This window comes from Eleutherodactylus coqui, chromosome 8 (assembly GCF_035609145.1).
Source record: "Eleutherodactylus coqui strain aEleCoq1 chromosome 8, aEleCoq1.hap1, whole genome shotgun sequence".
Classification (NCBI taxonomy): Eukaryota; Metazoa; Chordata; class Amphibia; order Anura; family Eleutherodactylidae; genus Eleutherodactylus; species Eleutherodactylus coqui.
This window is the reverse complement of record NC_089844.1, coordinates 30,435,383-30,454,601: the sequence shown is the minus strand read 5'-3', so window position 1 is coordinate 30,454,601 and position 19,219 is coordinate 30,435,383. Positions and strand designations below refer to the sequence as shown.

Below are 19,219 nucleotides of genomic sequence, written 5' to 3'. Positions count from 1 at the left end.
GAATGGTTGCGGGAGCTCCGTCATCACCATAGTGACAGCACAGCGTCCTCTGCACTGCGCATGTGCGCTGGCACGTCGGCCAGCACAACAGCAGCAGAGGAGAAGACAGTGGAGAGGTATGCTGGGGTCACTGGCAGGGAATCCCGCATACGGGGTCTTACCCGCCCATAGGTGTAAATCCACATCCCAATTCACTTAGTGGAGGATGGAGGTTGTTGGATATGATAGAAAGCTCTGGGGTCCTGACCATTTGCCCATATGAGGCTCAGTGTGCAGATATGGAGTACTCTCTTACCCAGGCGGGCTGCATAATCTGGCCGTGGCACCAGAACAATCTTCTTGTACACTTTGCATAGAGGTTTGACTTCTGCATCAAACGGTCGCTGACTGGTTCCTACGACAAGGATTCGATCTTCTGGTTTAATGGATTTTAAGAGTTTTGGGAGATCCTTTTTCAAACGCTTGGGATCTAACTGTTAACAACAAAGATGATTGAGAGCAAAACATAAAAAATGTAACCATAAAGGGTGAATTCTATATAATAACACATTATATGTATGTGATAAGTGATAATACTGTGTCTTTTAGCTGCAATGTTTATCCCTGGAGGCCCTAGAATAACTTCTTATCATGTAATCCTATGAAGTCATATAGACTAGAATGGAGGCTGCAGGTACGGTATAGTTTAAATAATGGACACCAGGGGGCAGTAAATCAATGAAGCATAACCAGTATAGTGGAAATCTACTGGATAAATGTTACATTGTTCCCTGTGTAATGTTGATGGTAACAGTGTGCTAATTTATATAACTAATATTAATAAAGAATACAAGCTAGGGCCAATCCACACTGGCACCTTCATGCAGTTTCACGTATGCGATAAATGTGCATGAAGAATACCTGTAGAAACACATGCATTTTAAGCATACATTTATGCTATTAAGATCATGTGCGCCGTGTACATTTTGATCCGTTTTAATTAATTTTCTATATCAAAATGTGTAAGCTTTTCACTGTAAACTTGTTTTTTTTCTTAATAAAGTTTTGTGGTTTAACCCTTTTTTTCCCCTTGATCACAAAAACCATATTTGCTAACCGTCTGCTCACATACAGCCATATGTTTTCATCCACTCTCCATTGTTTGCAATGTTAAACAAACGGATACATTTCCATACAATTCTTCTTGTGTTCCAAAAAAACGCAGTAGGCTCCGCTTTTCAACCCCACAAGAAAACCCACGCAGAAATATATGCCAGGCTAAATTAGTTAAATGTATGAATAGTTTGGTTACGTTTAACCCATTATAGCCTATGGATCCATGAAACACTAAGTTTCAATCCATGTTTGGGACTAAAAACGTGTGCATTTCAGGGATGACCATATGCTGGTGTGAACGGGCCCTAACGGGAACTTGGTATATACTCGAGTATTAGCCGAATCAATAAGTTTTACCACAAAAAAGTGGTAAAACATATTGACTCGAGTATAAGCCGAGCTAGACTAGAGTATATACTAGGTAAAAAAAAAACCCTCCACACTCACCTCCCAAACGGCGTCTGTGTCCCCAGCGGCAGTGTGGAAAGCTGCTTCAATTTCTGTGTTCATCCCCTGCCGTAAGCCTTGTGATTCGATCGAGTGCCGGTTGTGATTGGCCAGCACTCGATCCAATCACAGCGCTTACTTATACAGTGCTGACGGCAGGGGATTTGAAATCCAAGCAGGGAGATGACAGTGGGGAGAATTCATGCAGCTTGCCGCACCGCCGCCGGGAACACAGAAATTGAAGCAGCTTTCCGCGCCGCCGCTGGCTGGGAGGTGAGTATGGAGGGTTTTTTTTAACCCCTCCCTGATTGGAGTATAAGCTGAGGCGGGCTTTTTTAGCACAAGCAAATGTGCTGAAAAACCCATCTTATACTCGAGTATATACAGTAAGTACTAAAATAAATAGCCTCATGTGGCGCAGAGTGTTAAGGCAGCAGAAATGCAGTCTTAAGCTCTCGCTCATGACCTGAAGGTTGCGAGTTCAATCTCCGCGTGGTTCAGGTAGCTGGCTCATGGTTGACTCAGCCTTAAATCCTTCTGAGGTCAGTAAAATAAGCACCCAGCTTGCTGGGAGGTAAAGATGACTGGAGAAGGCAATGGCAAACCACCCTGCAAAAAGAGTCTGCCAAGAAAACAGCACGATGTGACGACACCCTACAGGTGACTTTACCTTTACCTACTGAAATAAGGTAAATTAGAATAAGGTATCCCATGACAGTAAAAGCTTATATAGTGGAGATATTACAATTCCATTGCAATGAAAAAAAACAAAACTAGCTTTGCACCTTGAGAACAGCATTTACCTGTTTCTCTGTCTTTGGCACTTTCTTATAAAACATCTTTTCTGCATCTTCAATCCAGATGATTGATGGCTGAAGCTGACGGGCCACCTGTAAGTATTTACAGTAATCAGGAAATCTATGTCCATCACCATTAACACTGATAGACACACTCAATAGAAGAGCAATCGGTTCTCAGTATTAGCTTTTCACATTTGTATATTAAATATTCTTCTTAAAATCCACTTAAAATTGAACCTTCGTTCCCCTCTTAATCAGATGTTTGCATTCCTAATTAGTCTGATTGATGTATTGGAACAAAATCCATACATTCTGGTATCATATAAATAAACATATATGTAACAATTTCTTTGACAAGTTTTCAAGTATGCAATTACCTCCAATGCCCACTAGAGGATGTCCTTCCATCACCGCTACACAACCACATGTGCCTCATTTCCACCACCTGCTCAGTGTGAACACACATTCCAGAATAGCCTATATATCAAGTATGTACAGACATGTATACGGCACGCATGCTGAAACCTTATTGTCCGTGATTTATACTTCACACAGTGTGGGCAGCTGTTTTCTTTAAATTGAAGACAACCCTTGTCCATATACCCTATGGGAGCATTCCCCCCCCCCCCCCCCCCCCCACTCTGGATCCTCTTCTATGAGCCATAATGAAAAGCCGCTCTGTACGAGTCATACAATGTCTTTGCTGGCTGCAGCTTCCACAAGCAACATCAATAGTTCGCCTGGGGTGCAGGGAGGGGACCACATTTTGAAAGAAGTTGAGAAAATCCCTTTACAGGATGGTTGCTTGCAAGATACACTTGTGAGTTGATATCTTGCAATGTCATGGCACGGTTCATCCTGTCAAGTGGCCTCTTCCTTTGTATGCAGGCAATGGACACTGTATCACTACTGCTCCGAGTTACTGTTTTTGGACAGTAAGAGTATCTCTGCATGCAACTCACTTTTTCTCATCAAAACAATGTAAATGGCATTGGAACCCATCGGACCCATATGAGTCATAGATTGCCTTCATTTATGATGGAAGCCACAACGCCAATGTGAACAGAGCTTAAGAGCAATCCACCCAACTTGGGCTTTTTTGACATTCTATAGATGATAGTGAGTTTGATTAGATTTTTTTTAACTGTTAAACCAATAAAACCTTTTTAAAAACTAATTAAATAGTGATCAGCTCCTTAGAATTGTTAAACACATAATAATGTGAAGGAATAACTATTTACTGCCAGTTGACTAGTATATACTGCAGTAGAGTCATCAGCAAACTGTCCTGAGTATATTCTTACACTCCGTCAGGGGAGTTTCTGTAGTAGTTTGCACATGTGGATATAGCACATTTTCCTTATTTTTCTTTCCAAGCTGTTCAAACCCAGTCAAATTGCACAAGGTAGTGACTAAAGTCCACACAGGGATGTGACTTAAGTACATGTAGAGGTAGCAGTCTCACCAGGGCCCTGGTGCCTTAGGCCTCATGTCCACTGGGTTTAAATCCGCAGCGTTTCTCCCGCACGCGGATCCGCGCCCCATAGGGATGCATTGGACACCCGCAGGTCGTTAAATACCTGCGGATCTCATTTTCCCCATCAGGTGTGGATCCGCGTGCGGGAAAAAAAATGGACATGCTCCATTTTCGTGCGGGTCTCCTGCGGGGATGGCTCCCGCAGGCTTCTATTGAAGCCTATGGAAGCCGTCTGGATCCACGGGAGACCCGTACCAGAAATGAACTAACCTGCTCCGGACGATGCGGTTCTTCCCTTCTTCGCGGCCGGATCTTCTTTCTTCGGCCCGGCGGATATGCACGGTGCATGCGCGTGGCACGCCGCCAGCGTGCCGAGCACATCCGCCGGGCCGAAGAAAGAAGATCCGGCCACGAAGGAAAGAAGAGCCGCATCGTCTGGAGCAGGTGAGTATATTCTGATTTTTAGGCCTCATGTCCGCGGGGCAGGAGGGACCCGCTACGGATTCTTCATGTAGAATCCGTAGCGGGCCTGATTTTCCTTGTGGACATGAGACCCTAAGGTTTGCCAAAGGCTCATCAACCACATAAGGGGACACCAGTAGCATAAATGGTGCAGGGTTGTTGGGGGCCAATCAAATTGCAGTTTGAACTTGACCATTTGAAGACATTAGAGGGCTTCTTTGGGACTTCAAGTTTGATGACCTATTCTTACAATAGGTGTTCAGTATCGGATCAGTAGGAGTCTGACTCCCGGTACCTCTTATAATCAACAGTTCGAAGAGAACACAGCATGCAGGCGAGATGTGGAGCTTCTTCATTATGTACCAGGCACAGCGCCGTTCATTTCCTAGATGTGGTGCCAGGTATTGCACCTGAATCCTATTCACTTGAATGGGACTGAGCTGCACAAAGGCTATGTGACCAATGAACGTGACACCACAGGCCATTGTAGAGGCTCATTAGGAGGTGTGTTGGGGGTACGGCACTGACCGATCTGATATTGATGACCTATCCAATCCCAATCCCTTTAACATTGTATGTTGGACAATGCATGATGTTGGGGGAATCGCTTCTGAATTTAGGACTCCAAAGCTCGTGGCAACATCTTACTCTGAACAAGGCTCATATAGTCTACATTCTAATTTGTAAAAATCTTCTATGGAATGTCAAGGTAAAACGCATAAAAGCCGTAATTTGGGGTTTAGTGTTTCTTTTAATTAAATTTCCTTTCCTGTGCTCATAAAGGCAGCATAATCAGATTTACTCCCAGGAATGGAGTGGAAATAAGCTGCTTTTGTGATCATTGTAGCCATGTGCATGAAACAGTAACAATAGGTTACAAGTACATAATACGTATGTCATACAATATTATTTTTTTGTATATGGCTTAACAGTTTTTTATGCTGTTTTAGTGCACTTTTGTCTCATAGAGAAGCCCCACATTTTGATAGTAAAGGGTGATAGGACTGCCATTAGGTGCAATGGATGGCATGTGCGCTCTTTGTTACTGCAGACAAAAGAACTGGTAATATGTAGTTCTGGATTTACAAAGTTGATGTGATATGGAAATGTTGTACATATACATAACAAGGACATAGGGCCTGGTAGCACTTCTGATTTAAAGGGGTATTCTGGTACTTTAACTAGTTGATCGACAGAGGTCCACTGCTTGGGATACCTGCCGATCAGCTGATCATTCATCCCGCTATCAGTGCAGCAAGCTGGGCATCATCATCGCCGGTCAGCGCCAGATGTGTAATGGCCGGCTTCACTTCTATTGAAATCAATGGGAGTGCTGCTTCCTATTACACGTCCTGCTCCTTATTGCGATCAGGACTGGATGTCCAACCCTATAATAGTGGGCAGGGCTCCCATTGATTTCAATAGAAGTGAAGCAAAGTATTACATACACTTTCTCTCCTGCCAACCTATGACAACGACTGACAGCAGGATGAACACTCAGCTGAATGGCAGAGCCCCGCCAATCAATTATTGATGACTTATCCTGAGGATCAGTAGTTAAAGTCCTGGGAATACCCCCTTAACTTCAGATCATATTGTGTGGCAGTATCAACAACATTCATTTTGGGGCTCTTCGCTGATATGGAGATCTCATAGCTAACGTAGAAGAGGCATAGGGCTTGGAAGAGTTTCAAGTCCCTTCATACTACAGGTTGGAGGATTGCAGCTCAATGGCATTTTTAAAATAAACTTGGGGTACACCGTAAGACTGCTGTTCTTCTACCACTAGGAGCTGATTGGGTATTCTGAGATGCAATGCTTTTCGGTTATATTAGCTAGAGATATACACATAGTGATACATTGAAAGTGATTGTTAAAAGCAGGCATAGATAGTGTATACAGGAATGATGGGACAAGCTAGTATAGGAGGGGGCAGGGGCGTAACTATAGAGGATGCAGGGGATGCAGTTGCATCCGGGCCCAGGAGCCTCAGGGGGCCCATAAGGCCTCTCTTCTCCATATAGGGAGCCCAGTACTATGAATAAAGCATTACAGTTGGGGGCCTCGTTAAAGGTTTTGCATTGGGGCCTAGGACCTTCAAGTTATGCCTCTGGGAGGGGGAAAATGTTATTTAATACCATGTAAGAGAATTCTTCAACTACGAAGCAATCAAATATATTCATTGCCTATAATAATGTTGTTCAAACCCCTAACAAATAAAATAGATTGTTACATTTTGTGTGTTGGTGTTCATGTCTGATATTCTTGAACAGCTGAGGTCCTCTCTCTTTCCCATTGAGATATGTGATGCTGTGTCCCACAGGTTCACTATTTATCCCCCTCAGTCCCCGCTACCAGCAGTGTGTACTTTCTTCTGCGCTCCCTCCAGCCATAACCTGATGATGTCACTGCGCCCCTGATTGCAGCCCTACGCTCTCACATCCCGTTCCTGGCTGGCAGATAATAAATCAAGAGCAGTATTTGCTGATGATGTAGCGCGCAGCTGCTCTGGGTTTACAATTGGCTAATTAATTATTAGAAAATGTTACAGTTGGCAAAACTGGGTTTTGGATAAATACCTCCCGCACACTGTGGAATCTGCCCTGAGATTACTTCCCGATGTCACAGCATCTTCCTCCTCCTCACGGACATCAATAACTCTACTGACGTCTAACACAAGCGATTGATAGACAATAATCTCTCATACAATAATTATGTTGGTTGCCGATATGAAATAGTTGTCGGTCCAATGATTTTGTGTTGGCTGCTACATATATGGGTAAGCAGGATAATCTTATATTCCCGCCTTTATCTACAATTGTATGTTCCTTTTTTATTGTTGCTAAGGCTTGTGCAATATTAGATAGGCTTTATACACCTCATATCTATTCGAGCACCTATGTTAGCACTCATGCGTAATGGGCTGGTGGACTGCTAAAGGTGTCAACTCTGCCAGACCCTATTGGTGTCGCAAGAGGTGGTGCCTGACACTGATATGGTGGGGAGCGATGGGGCAGTGAGCATTGTGCCAGAACTCTAGCTAGAAGGGCCCAGCAGAAGTGTTAAAGGGATTTGGCACCAGTCAGTATGTAGACCATGAAATATGACAGAGGGGCCCGCTAAGAGTTTCCAGGCAGAATATATCTGAGTAGAGCCACTGAACAGTATGCTGGTGGTAAGTGGGCAGAAGGAAAGCAAGTGACAGACTGTCTCTGTGGAGTTGCAAGTAGCAAGACTTAAGTTGTGGTGCTGTTAGATTGTGCAGTCCTTAAAGGGGTTGTCCAGGGTTAGAAATACATGGCTGCTTTCAAAATGCAGCGCCATACTTGTCCATGGTTTGTGTCTGGTATTACAGCTCAGCTCTCATTCACTAAGGGTACATTCACACGAGTGTGTGCGTACATAGGTGAGCACAAAACCGCACACCCACGTACGTGCATAAACACGTGTGAATGCAAGTCCGTGCAGCATCACTTTCAATGGGGCCACGGCTGTTGCCAGTTGCCTCATTGAAAGCAATAGGATGCCGGCAACCCCTGCAGTGATTTTCAGGGAAGGGTTTGTGGTTTGTGTAAAAAAAATATATAATAATAAAAAAATATATACCGTATTATATATTCATTTCTTCGCTGCTACTATGTAAATATTCCCAGCGCGGAGTAAACAATCTCCTGCCACAGCAGGTGAGTATATTCTGATTTTGGTCTCCCGCGGATCCGGACGGCTTCCATAGGCTTCAATAGAAGCCAGCGGGAGCCGTCCCCGCGGGAGACCTGCACGAAAATGGAGCATGGTCCGGATTTTTTCATGCTCCATTTTTTAAAAAAAAATCACTTTTATTGACCATCCGCGGGTATTTATCTACCCGCGGGTGGTGAATGTATCCCTATGGGATGCGGATCCGCATACGGGTGATCCGCTGCAGATTCTAAATCCTATTTTGCCCATGGACATGAGGCCTAAGTAATCTTAAATTTATTGGGCAAGGGCAGCCATGCCCCCTTCCAGCAAGTTACGTCTTTTTCTCTTAACAGTGGAATGAAATGACATAAATGTGAAAAAAGTCACAATTATTTTGCACAATTTGAGGGTTTTGTACATCAAAAATCCTGCCCCACCTAATGTTTATAGCCAGCATTATTCAATCTAGGCAAGACCCGAGGCTAGATCATTCGCTTTCACTCCTTGACTTTCATCTCACTTGTGTTTCAGCCCAACACTGAGAATGTATATAAAAAAAGATAATTATAACTAGCCAGACATATACAGTGATTGTCAGCGAGTAATCTTTTGGCCAATAACCAGGTTTCTCAGATTCCCCATAAACATGCTATTCAACTTGGCCGAACTAGCATTTTTCTTATCATTAGACACCTCTAGCATAACTTGTCTCTAATATGTAAAACAAGGGACTAAAATCCAACCCTTGATTGCCTTAGCAGGAAACATTGAGGGACAGTCACCATACACATTAGACCTCATGCACATGGTTGAGTTGTTTCTACAGTAACTGTATGCAGACATATGTAGAGTCGACCCTATGGGTTTGTACTCCAGTGTCATACTCCCTCTGTGCCGGTATATGATCCCTATGGTGCTTTATTACAATGCCATTTCTACCACAAAGCAATGCTTCACCAAAAATGGCCAACAGTCATCTAATGTGTATACCCAACTTCTAAAAAATGCATGCTTTACAGGCTTTACAACACAATCCTCTCTGTGCTTGGATACTTGCCTTAAGCACCATGTGCAACATCATCTGTAGTCCACTTTTGCCTGGATACTTCCCAGAAATGTTGGCTGGTGACAGGTTAAACAGGTTTGCTCCGGTTTCACTGCAGATGGCATTCACCAACATCTTTTTACCCACACCAGCCGGTCCTGCCAGAAGCATGGCTTTCACCTGTGGAGCCTTCTCATGGACGGACTCACAACCTGCACATGAGAGACGCAAAGTTACAGATCACAGAATTTAAAAAAATGCTACTTGCAAAAGAAACAATGAAGTATTTGTTTTTCTAAATTCCGGGAGAGCTTCAGTGAGACCCTGCACCGATGTATTGTTTCACTTCACAATATTTGGCTTTTTGGATGAACGCCTATGGTGCCAACATATGAGAATAGTATGATGAGGGTCTGACCTCCTACCCTGTTTCCCCGAAAATAAGACAGGGTCTTATATTAATTTTTGCTCCAAAAATTGTAACTTTTTTTATATGAATAGCTGTCTGGACACTATTTAAGTTGACTTTTTTATTAAGTGTAACTTGGGCTTATTTTTGGAGTAGGGCATATATTTTAAGCATCCTCAAAAACCCTGAAAAATCATTCTGCATCCTCAAAAATTCAGAAAAATTATGCTAGGGTTTATTTTGCGGTAGGTCTTATTTTCAGGGAAACAGTATAATTTGCGCGACATTATTTATCTCTGATAGAAAGTAGCAACAAAATTTGCAACAAACGGTCTTATCCTACAAGGTCACAAAGTAGATGGCTAAATAGTAATGGACCGTAAAAACAATCATCTCATATTAAACCTTGACCTCTGCTAGACAATCAATGAATCCTAAGTGGTTTGCTCTATACATATTCTCATTAACACCATTCTCATTGTGATAGTAATACATCTTCTTTATAATTGTCTTCCTTGGTACTTAGCAAACAAGGTAATCAACTCCCAAAATGTTCGGTCTTCAATTGCATTAGCTTTGTTATGTCTGATCGTTATGTTTACTCATTAATGAGGCGTGCAATGCAGCCAGGAATGGTACATCTTCTCAATATAGACCCTTTCATGATGAGCTTCTACATCACTTCATGTCTTGTGACAACTGTACTACATGACAACAAAGTCACATCTGCCTCTCATTATGTAGAATCATCCTTGTTTTACAGCTGGAAGTCCTGTTCCATGAGAAAAGATAATATCTACCAAGACCTGACCTGGCCTTCACTATCCTCCCAACACGCCTTGTAGCAACAAGCAAGTGCCTGAGAGCAGCCATGCGTTCACCATCAGAGCCCGGTCCCTTACTACCAGCTTCAATGTTCAAAGGCTAGAACATGGAACATTTTGCAATAACAGTTTTTGATCTTTTGTTAATGCTGTTCCGGTGGGATACCACCCTTCTGGCACACTCTTTTATTTTCCACTTCTCTAGTTTAAAATGCAACAAATGTATCACTTGATGTTGATACATTTGTTGCCTCATTGAATTTGTCTAGAGATGTGGAGCCACTTTGTACCCCAAGGACTGAGTGAGACTACGGCAAATTTTGGGGCTTTAAAAAAATCTGCATATCGTAAATGTCTCTTAAAACCTGAATCCTCTCGAACCCCACCACCATTTTTAGACACTTTTAGGGCTTATTCAGACGGGCGTACATCGCTCGGGTTTTCACGCCCAGCCAAAATATGCTGCCTCTCTCTGCAAGGGGAGGAGGAAGGATGGGCTGGGAGCTAGTGCACTGAGCTCCTACCCCCTCTCCTCCCCTTGCTACTGTTTGCAATGGGAGGGGCGGGAAGGAGGCGTAGCTAAGTTTTGATACGCCCATCGGAATAAGCCCTTAAAAATGGAATGAGAAGTGTAACATCTGTTTTTTTGGCGCAAATCTATAATAAATCTGTCGAAATTGATTTGCACCAAAAAATGTGCTATTTATACCAGATTTCTGCCACAATATCAACAATAAATGTGCCCCAAAGTTTATCAGCCTGTCCTGACAAAGTGCACTAAATGGGCAAATCTGCCGAGATTGCAATGCAAAAGCAAGCAAACACAAAAGGTATACCAACACTGTTCGAGTACTGGGGTAAGTACAATCATGTAATTGTTACGGTATACTACCCTTGATATGCCAGCCCAGGTGCCCTAGATCTCACCCACAACCCCTGTCCCTGCCTGCTTGCCACCACTCCTGGTTGACCCCAGGCGGGCAACTGTGTGGCGGCCCCTACTCTAACTAGGGACCGAAAAAGGGACGCTGGCGTACCTGGATGGAAAGGGTAAAATATCAACAGAAAAGGCAGATGTAACTAACCAACATGAAGACTACTAAGCAGAACTGAGGTAGATGGAAGAACCTGGCGGATAATAGCAAAGTATAGCAGACAAGATGACAGAAGCAGGGAAACCAATAACTGGCAGAGATTGCAAGTCTCTGCCCGACCTTTAAACAAAAGCCTCCGCTCAGGGGCGGAGAGAGGGAGACAGCCAACAGAGCACAACAAAGGGGAGCTCGTGCATGGTAGCTGCACTCACAGGTGCTCGTGCGCCACCAGCACCTCTCCGGCCAGGCACCCACACCCCCGGCAGCCGGACAACAAGCCGGGGGACGCGCCCTGACCATGGGACCCCACACACCGCCGCATGGTAACAGTAATATTCTTAGACTGCCTTCACGTCTGTCTTGGGACCTTTGGTCGGAGGTTCTGCCACAGATCTGGCACAAAATGCCGGAATAAATAGCATTGTAGGCAGCTCTTTTTCTTCTGGCAAAATGCCGGGCAGCTGAGCGGAAACTGAACAGAACCTATTATAGTCAATGGGGTCAGTTCGGCGCTGTTCGGTCATAAGACGGACCTATTTAGTCAGGGGATTCCCCTTTCCTGCTCTCCAAACAGAGTGGGAAAACGGAACCCCCGAGGAGATATGAAGGCAGCCTTATTTTTTTAAATAGCCTTTTTTGCTATATTTACTATACTTATACATTTCAGTTAACTAACAAAGACATTTTTTAAGCATGTACTTATATTTAATGAGCAAAAAGCTTATTAAACATCCAAGTCACCAAATAAAAAATAAACCTTTTGACAAATTCACATTTGTCTTGTCAATTCCAGTTTTAGGTTCCATTATAGGTGCAGAAAATATAAAATGATGCAGTGCCAGATCTGTCATACAATGGATACCTATGGCCCCAACCAACCCAAATGACTTATATGACTGGAAGAAATAGTTCAGCAAGTCTATGTATTGTAGTGGTGCAGTATCAGAATGACCTGTAGTGTGCGCTAGTGAGGTAGTCTGATACCTGGAAAGGGAAGTAAGGGGTTAACACCTGATGGGTGTAGCAGGAAATGGTTGCATATAAGCCAGTTCCTGCCAGAAGCAAAGTGGGAAGTTACAGCTTGGCAGTGCAGGACAGGCTGCAAGTGGAGGTCCAGTGTGGACCAGTTGGGTCTGTCACCCGGTCTGAAGGAGGAAGAGACGCCCCTCAGACGCCCCAGGAGGGGTTAGTGACAGAACCCTGTGGGTTGCGAACCCTATTTGCTTTTGTGGACTGTATATAATTTCCTTATGTGCTGTGAAATAAAGGCTGGCAGGAGCCAGAACTAAAGAGAATCCACGTCTCTGGAGCATTTCTGCACGGCTGGTGGCCATTCCGGTATCCCAAAGTGAGCAATCCTGTGGCAAGCAGACCCCAACTTGCCACAGTATGTAATCATTTTTCAATCCTTTGCCTCTCATTGTTGTTGGACTAGGTACTCTTGGCCACCAGAGGTTTTCCATATGGCCTTACAAAATATGTGAATGTCTGCTAATAAAGTATCTGTACCAAAGAAGAAAGTAACCAAAGAAGAAATAGACACTTATCAGCAAGTAATTTGCTCCAAAGTCATGGAGTTTTTCTCTAATGGACTAATTTTGTCAGAACCTGGGTCGGACGACCCCTTGCCTCTGTTAACAACGTTAGATGTGTTTTGCCAGAATATTCAGCCATGGCAACTTTTGACATGACTTTGTGATATGTCAGAAGATATTTTAAGGTAAACCTTTCCTTTAAGACAATTGTTAACCCAAACATTCCCATCAGTCCTAAGTCTTCAATGTAAGTATCTGTGTAAGCTGGCTAGGAGGAAGGAAGACATTGATGTTTTTGAACATTGGTCCACTTTTGTTGCCAGCCTTTGTATTGTTTGTGCACATCTGCATAGAGGGTTTTTATTAAAAAATATGGTAAAATAAGACATGACTGAACATTTGTGAGTAAGACAGCTGAGAACCAGGAAATGCTGCAAACTACGAATATTAAAACAATTAGTAAGCACCGGAACAAGAATAAATAAATCCATAATATTATGCCGTGTATTATCCTTCCTCACCGGCTGGAGTAATATCCTTGGCATTTGTTGTTGCTTTTATGTTGTGGGAGTTACATAACTCGCAGTACACAATGTACTAAATAGCAGCTGATCCCTGTTTATGAGGTAGGGGGGCACACAGTATTTTTGTCATGTTCTACACACAGTCCATAGAAACGCACAGAATCATGCTAAAGTCACACATCTGTATCAGGCATGGGGTGGAAAAAGTTTACTGTTGAGCTTATCAAAAGTCTATGTGTGACTATAGATTTTTTGTTCACCAGACTTGATGGAAACATTTAAAGAGGTTATACCAAAATTGACTTTTAACACCTTTCTATAGGACAGTTGATAAAAGTCTGATTGGTGGGGGTCTCACCGCTAAGACCCCCACAATCCCGGGAATGGTCCCTCTCTTCTCGTCACTACTGGGGTCACTTCTCCCACCCGCACTGATGTCAGATTGAATGGAGCGACGGCCATGCATGCATAACCACTGCTGCTTTTATTTCAATGGGGCTGACAGAAATAGCTGAGCGCTTGTACTCAACTATCTTTGGCAGTCCCATTGAAAATGAATGGAGTGGCACTGCATATGAGTGGCCATCGCTGCATTTAATCTCCTCCTCACTGTGGAAGGTGCAAAGAGCCAACGGTGATAAGGAGGGGGAGCATGAGACCCCCGTTCTCATGATGGTGGGCTCTCAGCAGTGGATAGATGCTAAAAGTTTATGATGGTACTACCCCTTTAAGGTAATCAGGTGTTACAGTTATGTATTTGAGCCAGAAGCTGCAACTTGAAACATCAACGAGCCCCCTTGTAACTCAAGTACTATTATTTACGAAGTGACATTATTTCCAGGACGCTGTAAATATGAAAATGGTTTCAGTACATAAAGAAAATGCAAGACTAATGATAACTGAGTGACAGATTGGTACAGAGGGAGAAGGGACCTTCTCCACAAGGGCTTACAACCTACAAGGGAAGGAGTCAGGTGACGGTAGAAGGTGCTCATATTGTAGTGTGATGCCAGCAGTGTTATTGTAGGGTTTTCCGAAGAGGTTGATTTTCAGGTAACTTTAAAAAAGTTCAAAGTTGGGTAGTCTGACCAGTTTGGGTTGTATGAGGGACATGTGGAAGACATCTTGGAGACAGCTGTGTGAGGAGTGGACAAGAGGACAGTGGAGAAGGAGGTCTTGTGAAGAGCAGAGATTATTTGTGTGGAAGTATTGGTAGATTCTGTCAGAGATGTATGGACCGGACATGTCATTGTTAATATTTTAAATGTATTTGCTGAACAACTTGCAGCCAGTGAAGGGACTAGCAGAGGAGAGAGGTGGAGGAGTAATGAGGGGAGCGATGGATTAGGCGGGCAGCAGAGTTGGGGTGGATTGTAGGAGTACAAGAGTGTTTGATGGTAGGTCAGAGAGGAGGATGTCACAGTAGTCTAGGTGGGGGATGATGAGGGGATGCACCAGCATTTCTGTTAATTTGAAGCTGAGGAAAGAGCAGATATGAAAGATGTTTTTGAGCTCAATGCAGTAGGAGGTGGCAAGGGCTTGGATGTGTGGTTTGAAGGACTAGGTGGAATCAAAGCAGAGGCCTTGTGAAACTGGGGAAAAGTGGAGCCATTGCCTGTGATTGATAGTTCTGCTAGGAGAGTTGATTGAAATGAGGGAAGTATAGGGAAACTGATTTTGATATTGAGTTTTAGAATGCGGGAAGAGAAGAAGGCAAGTATAGCTGACAGACACTCTGAAGCTCTGGATAGCAGAGTGATAACATCTGGGCCAGAGAGAAGAATTTGATTGTCATCAGCATAAATGTGGTAGGTGAAAGCCATAGGATTACATTAGCTGTCCTAGACCAAGGGTATAGCTGGAGAAGAGAAGCATCAAGTCAATAGTGACTTTGGTTAAGTCCGTTTCAGTATAGTGGTGAGGTTAGGAAAAAACAAAGTTTAGCTGGTTGTAGACTAAGTTGGATGAGAAGTGGAGGACAGTTCTAGGTATGCTATTCAGGCTTTGAGGCAAATGGGAGAAATGAGATGGAGAAATAACTGGACACAGGACAGGTTTAGAGATGACTTCTTGAAAATAGATCTACGTCATTTAACACTAATGTGTTTAAGAGGTAAATAATATCACAAGTGTATTTTTGTCAGTTAAAGGGGTTGGGTCACAAAAAAAAATGTTAACAGCTGGACGTGGCATAAAACAAAAAAGAGCCTACTATTCTGTCTTGGACCCCCAGGACACAGCTGAGCAGCTCCCTCCTTCCCGGCAGCCAGTGTGGACATTCGCTGGAAGTCAGGTGACCTCTGTGCCTATCAGAGGACACAGTGCCACATTCCTAAACTCCTGGTATCATGGTACCCAGGATGTGAGCGCTGATGCCAGGAGTTCATACCATGCAGATGCAGCCTTTGATTGTCTAGAGCAGTCACCTGGCTTCCAGCAGACATCCACATTGGGTGGAGTCAGCTGTTTACATGGGGACCAAACACAGGTGAGTATGCTGTCTTTTTTTTATCCCAAGTCCAGCCATTATTTGTTTTTATAATGACACAACCCCTTTATCATGACATCACTTCTATGCTTACATCAGGTACACTGCTGTAACATCACAAGTAAGTTTTGGAAATTGTACCAACACAAATATCTTCCTGTCAGGTAAGTTAGTGTGACATCACAAGTGTATTTCAGGGTAGTACATGCAGTCCCTATGGGTCTGTTGCATGGACCATAATACATTCTGATGTGTCCCAATAATATTCCATAATAGGTCTGAATGTGTCAGAAACACAACATTGTCAACTTTTTTTTTACTTTTAACTCATTAAATAAGTCTTAGAACAAAGCACTAGTCCATATTTAATAACAGGTTGTGTGCCTCTTGGATGAACATAGCGGACGCTACACTGGGGGGAGACTGAAGCACAAAAAATCAGTAAGCAAATGTCAACTGGATTATATTTTATTACCTTTTTTTCAGGACGACGTCTATTCATACATGACACTAAAAAGAATACGAATGAATCATTGATTTATTGCTTCCATTGATGCAATGATGAAAGAAATTGGCCCCTCCAGGTCAATGGGCTGGCTTTTCATCAAAACAGAATGAATGGAAGAAGATTCCACAGGATGGACCTAGAACAATTGGGCCAATTGTATCAAGAAGACACAGGGTGATCTGGATCCAGAAATTAACTTTTACTCTCATAAAACTATTAAATATATCAACTTTTTTTACTTCTACAGAGTTTAGAATTTGTACTTCTGTAAAATTTAGTAAATTTAAAGTTTGTATATACTGTAGTGTTTGCTTATTTCATAGTGTATCTTCACCCAGTGATCTCTATTATGTGCTGGGATGTAAAGCTGCTTGCAGACTATACATAATGCATGTGTTGATGACCATGACAGCGAAGGCTAAACAAGTATAAGAATACAGTCATACAAGCCATTTTTGCTCACCTAATGGTAGGACTCCATACAGGACTAGAAGCTGTTTGACATCATTAAGAGATGGCATTGGTTCAATGTCAGCCTGTCGCAAGGTCGTGCCTAAATAACTATATTCCCCTGCAAACCAACACAAATTAGCATAGTTAATAGCACCATACACTACATTATATTCAGAAACCAATCATAATGGTAGTCAGCGAGGAAGGAGAACAGCTAATAAAGAGAATAAAATATTGCCAGAGTTCAATGAAAATATTGAGATGGCTCCTTGGAAGACTGAAACTTGTACAATATATAATAAGGACTTGCCAAACTGTACCTTACCAATAAAATCTAACAGGTTCACAGGCTTTGGTTTGATGAGAAGACCTTCTGTGACTAGCTCCTCATACAAAGAATCAATGGTCCTGTAGATAAAACAGCACAACGTAACACAATGGATATAAATATTTATGACAGAGCGTCCCAAGCCTTCGCTGCTCACAGCTACGTAAATCTTTCCCAGTGAGAACGTTTCAGCATAGGTGATAAATGTTTGACCACTGGGCGCCTCACCTCAGGGACCCCATAGATCACTATACTCAGCTGCTTACATCAATCCACTGAGTTTGAATAGAGTTCCAAGACACATGCTCGACTGCTGATCCATTCAAACCCCACAGTGGTGCTGGTAAGGAGGAGCAGGGGACTCGGGACCCTTGTTCTAGTGATCGATGGGGGTCACATCAATGGGGCCCTTAGCAATATTTATTACCCATATTGTGGAATGTTTCAATTCACCAACAGCAAAATTCTGAAAATAGTAACACATAACAGCCCAACAGAGGCCCAAAGGAGACTCATTTGGCCGACGTAGGGTGAATGGGGGCCTCTGGATATGATCTGGATACGAATATAAAAAAAGAAACACGAACAGAGCCTAACTTACTCTTCTTTGTTTCATAAAGTACAGCTATATTCTACAACTCAACTAGACAGAATACCTATTTCCTGCACCATGGCCCTGATGGCTGAAACAATGAAGTCTCATAACAGGTTTCTTACATTTCTAAACATTTCCTACTAAACATTACCATATGTAGCACATAAATCATCCTCATCTCTAGATCTGTGGAGCCCTTTATACCCCAGTTGAACATTGGCTGCAGTCTTGTCGGGTGGTTAGGTATTGTTGGGGTATTAGGTTAAACAGATATCCACATACCTGTCGGGTGTTAAGTCCTTTTCCTTCTTCTTCTTTCTCTTTCCACTTTTCTTCCCTTTTTTCTTTTTCTAAAGTTAAACATATATAAGCAGTTCAGACATGTAGGTATAACCCATGCATCTACACAATAATCATACATAATGCTGCAGATATTGAATTCTGCGCATAAGGCTGCTTTCACATGGCCATTATATGGCTGCAGTTCAGCATCAGCGTTGCAGTATTAACACCTGGACCTCCAGCGGTTTTACTGAACTGAACCTAGATTACTTGGGAATCTGTGGTAATCTAAGTTGAGTTCAGTAAAAACCATGGGGGATCCAGGTGTTGAAGTCGTAGCTCAGATACCTAAATGTGGCCGTATTGTGGATATATGGAACGGGCCTAAGGGTGTGGCAAGTTTTGCCTGTATTTCAAAGCTAGGAATGGCCCTTAACTTTTTGGTAATAACACACTTGTGAAACAATAGAATTGCATTAATATATAACACAGTTTAATATTAAGAACTACGAGGCAGGCAAGATCTTACTTCATTTTTGACTTTGCATTTGCCTGCACTTTAGTTTTAGAATATATATTACCATAGATTGTTAGTTAACATACAGGTGTGTGTACAGTTGCAGTTCACAGGATTTCTATGTTCTTGATAAACTAGCCCTGACTCTATAAAGTGAAACCTAGAAACCATGACGAGCCAATTAACATCCATGTTTATAAAGTGAACCATTTTTGGTTCAATCTGTGCATCGGGTATACAACCAGCAGTAAATAAAAAGAAAAAAAGTCTGCGCTCTTAGAATATGCAAGATGATAACCCAAATAAATTGTTAGTCTGAAGAAAAAGCACAAAAATGGCACTTACTCTGGAGGAGGGGGGTGTATTAGACAAGAAACCGCCTCCTTGAAGTGCCGACTCCTCAAATCCTCCCGATCGCAGTAACATCACGGGGTCAGATGGTTACATACTTCACTTTATTCCCAAGTGGTGTATACAGGCAACGCGTTTCGGTGCGCACAGGCACCTTTCTCAAGCCAATATTCCTCTAAACCCCTGTATATATATATACATATATATATATATATATATATATATATATGTTTTAAAAAGTCTTACTTGGGATTTGCTCCCCTGGTGTCCTCCGTTCCCAAGGTGGGAGGAGCGGGGGGTTTTG

General features: G+C 42.8%; 1 protein-coding gene across 1 annotated transcript in view; it reads right to left on the bottom strand.

Moving 5' to 3' along the window:
• Window positions 1–19,219, bottom strand: part of IQCA1 (IQ motif containing with AAA domain 1) — a 201,647-nt gene that overhangs the window by 10,009 nt on the left and 172,419 nt on the right. The window contains exons 12-17 of the mRNA XM_066575405.1: window positions 18,048–18,115; window positions 17,168–17,250; window positions 16,853–16,960; window positions 9,020–9,219; window positions 2,346–2,432; window positions 296–473 (exon numbers count right to left, since the gene is read on the bottom strand). Coding sequence (XP_066431502.1) covers window positions 296–473; window positions 2,346–2,432; window positions 9,020–9,219; window positions 16,853–16,960; window positions 17,168–17,250; window positions 18,048–18,115 — 724 coding nt within the window. The remainder of the gene's footprint in view (window positions 1–295; window positions 474–2,345; window positions 2,433–9,019; window positions 9,220–16,852; window positions 16,961–17,167; window positions 17,251–18,047; window positions 18,116–19,219) is intronic.